The sequence below is a fragment of the Sphaeroforma arctica genome (assembly GCF_001186125.1).
Source record: "Sphaeroforma arctica JP610 unplaced genomic scaffold supercont1.368, whole genome shotgun sequence".
In the NCBI taxonomy this organism is placed as follows: domain Eukaryota; class Ichthyosporea; order Ichthyophonida; genus Sphaeroforma; species Sphaeroforma arctica.
Genome location: NW_014040190.1, coordinates 1 through 8,196, shown reverse-complemented (window position 1 = coordinate 8,196; position 8,196 = coordinate 1). Strand labels below are relative to the sequence as shown.

Sequence of the window (8,196 nt, the reverse complement as noted above, 5' to 3'; positions counted from 1 at the left end):
ATATATATATATATATATATATAGATATAATAGTCTCATTTATTTATATATATATAGCTATATATATATACATGTACATCAAAATCATATGAAAACATGTATACAGATGTATGCATATCTTAATATATATATATATATATATATATGTATCTATATATATATATATAATATGTATGTATGATTTGTATATATATATCTATCTATGTATTCATCGATATGTATTGTATTTGGTATATGACACGTGTGATAGTGACTCCACGTATTCTTAGAATAGGATGGGATTTTGTCAAGTAAAGGTTTAGGTATGTAAATCAATAGTTTGTTTATAAAGCTAGGTTACTGTAGATGGGTTATGAGAATTTGAGCTAACTTAAGAGTAATTTTACAGCTGTAAAGTGGGTTAAAACATGTAGATAATGGCGACAGTATCCAGAATGGAACGGTCGCCATGGTCTAGGCCAATAGTGAGTGTCCATATGGATCTAACTTGTTGTAGGCGCCATGGGGCGTGGGCTGTCGTGTGTAAGCAGACACTATGAAGTGATCAGTCTCTAGTTTCTAGGAGCTAATACACTACATTACATTAATACACACTGAAAGATACATAGATTTCACTTTGTATTTATTAGTATTGCACTTAGAATTTTTTTTACAAAATTCATATATAAATGTATATACATATACATACATATATTGTAAAAAATGATGCATATTTACAAATTCCAACGACCTCAGCTGAAACACGTTTGTATGTAGTTTCTATAATCTTTGTAGCAATTCGTGCGTTCGTTCATTATGCTGCCATGTAGTTTGTGTTGTCCAATCGGACACACCCTGATTGTCATAGACACATGCAAATGTCATGCAAAAGCATGTATACATCGTCACCCGAGGTGCACCGCAACCCCTCACGGATTCTGGATCTTCACCTATACCGCGAAATAGAGTGATCTCGTGTAGTCTGTTGACACTAACAAATAGCTATCCATCTATCTCTGCCACTTCCACAGGTGTATACCCGCTCTGGCGATGAGGGTATGACAAGCCTTGTGGGCGGCAACCGCGTGCAGAAGGATGATGTGCGCATAGAGTGCTACGGCACGCTGGACGAACTGAACGCGTTCGTGGGATCTACAATACAATCCATCAAAGTCGATATGAAGAGTGTGCCTGACGCTCAGGTGCGTGTTGTGTTTTGACTGGTCTTGCTTTGGATGTTCTATTGGGGCAATTGTACGCTACCACTACAGTTACACTCACGATGCACTTTCTAAGCACCAGTAGCTGTGAAAGATTTGTGTGCCGCGAACACAGTCTGTTTATGCATTTTGTGTAGTATATCATATATACAGGCGGTGCTCGCTTATAGTATATAGTACTTATTGGCTGTGCTAGTCGTATAGTATATAGTACTTATTGGCTGTGCTAGTCTTATAGTATATAGTACTTATTGGCTGTGCTAGTCTTATAGTATATAGTACTTATTGGCTGTGCTAGTCTTATAGTATATAGTACTTATTGGCTGTGCTAGTCTTATAGTATCAAGCGTAATCTTGGCTAAAAGCATGAAGCAAAGGCACGTCGAGGTCGAACTCTTGAGTGGGGACTCATTTGTTTTTGTCTGTACTGTCATTGACAGAAATCGTTACCAGATCAAATAGATACTCGCCGTGCTCTCAGAGATAGCTTAGTTTGCAACCAGTATACTGACTTGCGACTACTATCAAAACACTATACGCGTCATAGTGCGTTCTGTGTGCGGCACTGTGTTGGATTGGTGCGTATGTGTAAGGAATCTTAGACATATACTACAGTACGGTTATGCGGATCATGTATACCGCATAACCGCATATACCAACACAGAACTGCTGGGTGATTTGTGGCTGACTCGTGTCGCAGTCTCAGCACACGCGCCCACACATCGATTCTGTGAAACGCGTCTTATCTCTAGCAGATATGTTAGCTTGAAATAAACCTGCAGTGCATATCTCTACTGCACAGGCTGACCTCGTTGACATGCTGGTCAAAGTACAACACCATCTGTTCAATGCGGGCTCAATCTTAGCAACCATGCCAGAGGACGTGCACCCTAAACAGCCACAGGTATGCTTTTGGCACTGATTTCGAGTATGTCGGATGTGCTATCGATCGGTCGCATATCCCCGGGTCTATCTCATAATTTTTAAAGCGTTTAGAGTTTAGTGTCCACCGTATCTCTAGGTAGATCTGTGGTCAAAGGTGCCGCCTTATCATCTTTGCTATGTTTAACAGGCGTGTGATACAATGTACTTGTTTCCCAGGAATGATCACGTACAATCGATGCAGAAAGTATCGAGCTGCCATCGATGTCTGAAGTTTACTGTTGTTTTCATGTATATATACCAGGTACTTGTCCATTTCGAGCTGTATATGTCGAGACATTTGCTGCTACTTGCCGTGCTGGCTCTTGGATGACGACAGCGTCATTTGAAAGTGATTTGTGCAAGTCGTATCCACGTTGCTGTACAATGGAGGGAAGGAACGCAATTGGATGTTGTTAAGTTGCATCGAATGTGACTTTATCGTGTATCTACTTTGATTGCAGTTTCAGTCGCGAGTACATACCAATCACCTTATACTGCCTGATCCACATCGAAGACGCTGACTTAGATGATCTGGATTGTCACATTGGTATTGGCATTATTATATGTCCGTTATGTATGTGTATGTTTTTAATATATATATATATATATATCGTATGTTATGTACTTGTACGTGTACGTTGTATTATGTAGATGTGCACGTGTACATATCATTTTCTGGCCTCAAGTCATCCATCTTCCCTCAGATCGAGGACGTTGACATTGAGGATCTGGAACGAGACATTGATATGTGCAACGATACACTGCCTGATCTCAAGTCATTCATCTTACCCGGGGGCTGTCGAGCGAACACTGACATGCATGTGTGTCGTACAGTCTGTCGCAGAGCGGAAAGGTCCATTGTTGCACTCAACCGCGAAGAAAATGCAGGGGTATGGATCTGATACGTATATGTGTGTGTGCGTATGTGTGATTGTTGCCTTTTCAATCCGCAAAAAAAGCTTTTCATCGTACGCGTGCACGGGAGTGATTGTGTGTGTGGTTTTGTCGTTTCTCGAGTATGCTAGTGTCGGGTTCTACATGGTCTGTGGAAGACGTCATTGTGTGAATTTATGTGGCCATTGGAGCTCACCATAATGTTTCATGTAACATATGCATTTTCTAGACGTAGTTTAGATCATAAACTAAATATATGCACTTGTATCTATGCTATCTAACATAATTAGGATTGTGTGCACACTGCAATATGTCAGCGTGTTTATACATGTCTGTGTGGAGTGTTGGTCCATTTTTAGGTGACGCTTATGATCAGTGATCGATTATTAGAACAATCTGGACGGCTCGTTCTGTTCGGACACACATATATGTATATATATATATATATATTATAGTATATTATTTGTATATATATGTATGCATGCATATATATATACATAGTATACATACATATATATATATATAGGAATCTAGATTGATCCAACACGTAGAATATTCGAGCAATGTATTTCATTGTATCTTTATTTACAGTCTTTGTCTATAAAACTAGCCTACACTCTTAATCTCGCCATACATATAGTATCGAACAACTTTTTCCTTAAAAATTATCTTGTCCGGTCTGTCCTTGAGTGCAGGTGCCACCCGCCGTGATCAAATACGTTAACCGCCTGAGCGATGCATTCTTTGTGTGGGGGCGGTGGTTGTGTGTGCAGATCGATGTGGATGAGATGGTGTGGAACCCTAACGTCACCAAGACCTCATAGTCTTCCTTGGGGTGGTATAATCTCCCTTGGAGTGGCATAGTTTCCCTTGGAGTGATAGTCTCTCTTGGTGAGGTGATATAGTTAGATGGTCGCGTGCTGAGTGGCGAGTGGTAGTACTGGAACGGCCGTCTTGTGTGAGGACTACGTCTGGCTTTAAGTGTGTTAGTGGGGTACGCTCTATTGTGTACGTCTGGCTTTAAGTGTGTTAGTGGGGTACGCTCTATTGTGTACGTCTGGCTATAAGTGTGTAAGTGGGGTACGCTCTATTGTTTATCTGGCTATAAGTGTGTAAGTGGGGTACGCTCTATTGTTTATCTGGCTATAGGTGTGTTAGTGGGGTACGCTCTATTGTTTATCTGGCTATAGGTGTGTTAGTGGGGTACGCTCTATTTTTTATCTGCCTATAAGTGTGTTAGTGGGGTACGCTCTATTGTGTGAGGTGTACTACACTGGAGATTGCTTTTCCCCTCTACTGGCGACGTTGACATGAAGTTGACATATCAAGGCTCGCTAACGTTGAAGCGTCAGTGCTGAAGCAGGGCTTGGTTGTTCAATATGCAATCCACGCAAATTCATTGAACTGCTGCATTGGGACGTTCTAAATTAGACGCGCCCGAAAAAGGCCGTCAAGTTGATCTCAATCAGGTTAAGACTTGACATCATCAAGACGTACAGTATATTATCGCAATAAATAACAGCCTTCTTAGCCGACAAGAGGCTATGAGTAAATTTAGTACACAAAAACCTGCCCCTTATGTTGGTTTATTTTCACCAGAACCAAATCACAAGATCGAGTGTAGACTCTTGTAGCTCACGCGCTAAACCAGCGTTTCTTTGCTTCGTTTGGGAGTCAGGTACATGTCTGATAATTAAGCGTGACAACATCATCTTCATCGCCAATTGAATAAAGGTGATTGAAATGATTCTTAATCTATTGCACTCGTGTGTACTTGCAATAAACTTATGGAAATACGAGCTGCGAACATGTTCTGGATAACTCGGCCTTTATTTCGCATATTTCTCCGTCCATTCTTTAGCTGCAGCATTGGTAACGACAAAAAGATCGAATGATGCACATGATCAGTCTAAAAAGTATAGCACAATAGACAGGTACATTGCACTCATGAAGGACAAGGGACACTACTGTGATTTGTGCATGATCACTGGAATGTTGCATATACATACACACGAGTAGTACCAGCTCGAGAAGAGAGCCATACACTGACAGAAAGATGGACCTGCCTAACACAGTGCATTGCAAAAGTATACTACCTTACTATGAGCAGCGACAGGAGTGCTAATGAATTGCCACGCCATTTCCACACACAGGTTGGCGTGTTGTACTGTACCGATACATGACGAAGTTCAAATGAGGTGATGAGACATCCGATATCAGCACACCTAAATCATTGCCTTGTAGTCGTATGAGACTATTTACATGAAAGCACCATCCATCTTTTTGACTCGCACTCGCGCAGGCCTGCATGCACCAAGCGTAAAGCTCTTGCAGGCCAATCCTACTAGTCGTGTATGATATCTCCACCTACCATGACAGACCAAAGATTATGAAACGGGCGGGTAATAAGCGCACGCCAATTCTGAGACGCTAATAAGCGCACGCCAATTCTGAGACGCTAATGAGCGCACGCCATTTCCACTCACGAGAGGCTCATGAGAGTTGAAGAGTACCTGTTTGTAGTGCTTGTGGTTCGTTGTCCTTCCACACTTGAGCCACATCGTTGGCCAATGGATCGTCAGGGTTTGGGGCGGACATGAGTGCCAGGATGGACAGCAGCACTGTGCGGATTTGAAGCACCGGACTCCACTTGTCTGCAGAGGTGCACAAACAACCAACTAATCAGTACACACCCGAGTGTGGTTGATAACGGATTAACTAGAATGAGACTGTGTATGGGGACAAACAACCGACTAATCAGTACACACACGAGTGTGGTTGATAACGGATGAACTAGAATGAGACTGTGAGTATAGGGAGAGGGCTGGGAGAGACATGGCCACCAATCGCGTAGTCGCACGGGGTGGCTATCCACTGGTTGTGTTGCACTAGTTGCGAGTGCTGGTGATGGTACTGCAGGACGTGATATGACTTTCACCCAACACGCAGCTGAGAAAACTCCGCCGAATCAATATCAGCATACAGTAGCTACTTAGACGTTATAATATAGACGGTCAGACATTATAATTTAAGATAGTCAGACATTATAATATGAGACCGTCAGACTTTATAATACAAGCCAGTCAAACATTATAATATGGGACAGTCAGACATTATAATATGAGACAGTCAGACATTATAATATGAGACGGTCAGACTTTATAATATAAGACAGTCAGACATTATAATATGAGACGGTCAGACTTTATAATATAAGACAGTCAGGCATTATAATAAGAGACAGTCAGACTTTATAATATAAGACAGTCAGACATTATATTATGAGACAGTCAGACTTTACAATATAAGACAGTCAAACATTATAATATGAGATAGCCCTGCTTAGAGCACCATACAGCAACTACTTTGACATTTTAATATAAAACAGTCCTGAGTAGAGCACCATACAGTAACACGCTTGGCGTACACATAAACCATGGCCACACAACTAATCGCTGCCAGATCAGCCGAAACTAAGCCAAGGCAATGGCGTGCCTTTGAACATACCTGAACGGACGAGCCACAGGAGAATCAATAGAAGTCAAAAACACAGCAAACAATTAGTAGCCCATGCACGAATAGACTATAATAACACATGGAACAACAGATGCCCATACACTTTCCCTGTATTGAACGCATCTAGTCAGATACAATACACGGAACAAAACATTGTAGAAGACTACACAGAAACCAACCAGCGCCCCAAAGCAACCCACTAGTAAGTACGACCTAGTTTTTTTCAAGTATGGTTAGCGACAACATCCACTAGCAAAGGCAAATAGTATCCACAGGGAACCCCTACCTTCAGAGATATTTAAACGGAATAACCTACCGTATATATAAACAGTAACGCTATAAGTATATCTATGCAAAATAGCTTCAAGTATTAGTGTCAATGCAATACCCTACAGCATATATAATAGAATAACTAAGTATATCTATACAAAATAGCTATAAGTATGTGTCAATATAATAGCCTACAGTATATATATATTTATATATATATATATATATAGAATACTTGTAAGTATATACATACAGAATAGCTTTCAGTATATCTGTCAATAAAATAGCCTACATCATATATGAATCGAATACTTTCAAGCATATCTATACAAAACTGCTTCAAGTATGTGTCGATATAATACCTTTGAGTATATCTAAACAGATGCGACCGATCTTGTCGATGTTAGGGTGGTAGATCCGCGTTAGGAAGCGTACTTTTGGCGGGCACATGGGATAGTCATTATCAAGGAACAACTCCAGCTTGAACTTTCCACCAGAGTAGGGAGTCTCCGGAGGACCATCCATTGTCACCATGAAGTAGCGCTACGATTTGGCGTCCAGAAGAGCAGTACGTACAGCAGTTGGTTATGTTTACCGAAACAAATGTGCTTGTGTGTGGTGTATGTATATATACATACGTAAAGGATAGGTATCAAACGTAAACAACAACATGTCAGGATGTGAATGGTGGTGTGTTCATTCGTATCAGGCTGTACACGAGCTCGCTTTCAATTGGGTCATACGTACTACAGTTCAATACTAGCTTACATCGAGCAGCAAATCCCATAAAACCAACAAACAATATATCCGAAGCAATCTGTGGACTTTGTGAGAAAAAATCGGTTCAAATTAGATGCCAAACCGATAGGCTAAAGAGTTGTGTGATTTACAGATTGACTGACATACGGCATTGTTTTCTTGAGGTTCTGCGACGATGCCAGGCACTGGTTCCTGTTGCAGACGTTGAGTCTCCTGTATCGATAATATAGGTATAGCTCAAATTAGTAATATAAATATAGTTCATAATATAAATATACATATAGCTCATATTAGTAATATCAGAATAGCTCAGGCGAATGATTGAATGCACCAGTCACAAAATACCAACCGACAATTAAACCTTTGAAACAACATGAAGACTAGTGGCATTCTTCAAATGCGTGTAAATGGTCGTAATAAAGTGTATGGAAATATGCTGTGCTTTATTTACGAATCCTTGAACTCTGATGACACGCATGTATAAAAGACATGTGAAATAAATGTATACAAATAAAAGACATTTATATTTATATATATATATATATATATACATATATATATGTATATATATAAATACATGTGTATGTGTTTGCATTTATTAATATATTTAAATACACACACAAATATATAAATA

At 40.2% G+C, this 8,196-nt stretch overlaps 2 protein-coding genes across 2 annotated transcripts in view; one reads left to right on the top strand and one right to left on the bottom strand.

Moving 5' to 3' along the window:
- The window catches only part of SARC_05645 (hypothetical protein), a 5,296-nt gene extending 1,076 nt beyond the window's left edge, over positions 1-4,220 (top strand). The window contains exons 2-5 of the mRNA XM_014300478.1: positions 1,011-1,181; positions 2,002-2,103; positions 2,828-3,013; positions 3,713-4,220. Of these exons, the coding sequence (XP_014155953.1) occupies positions 1,011-1,181; positions 2,002-2,103; positions 2,828-3,013; positions 3,713-3,841 (588 nt within the window). The 3' untranslated portion in view covers positions 3,842-4,220. The remainder of the gene's footprint in view (positions 1-1,010; positions 1,182-2,001; positions 2,104-2,827; positions 3,014-3,712) is intronic.
- A 17-nt stretch (positions 4,221-4,237) lies between these two features.
- SARC_05644 (ubiquitin-conjugating enzyme E2 N) lies at positions 4,238-7,781 on the bottom strand (the record flags this gene model as incomplete). The annotated part of the gene is made up of 4 exons (XM_014300477.1): positions 4,238-4,878; positions 5,531-5,671; positions 7,166-7,346; positions 7,710-7,781. Coding segments are annotated over 4 exons (426 nt in total), but the record flags the coding sequence as incomplete, so codon positions are not given.
- Positions 7,782-8,196: the final 415 nt, after the last annotated feature.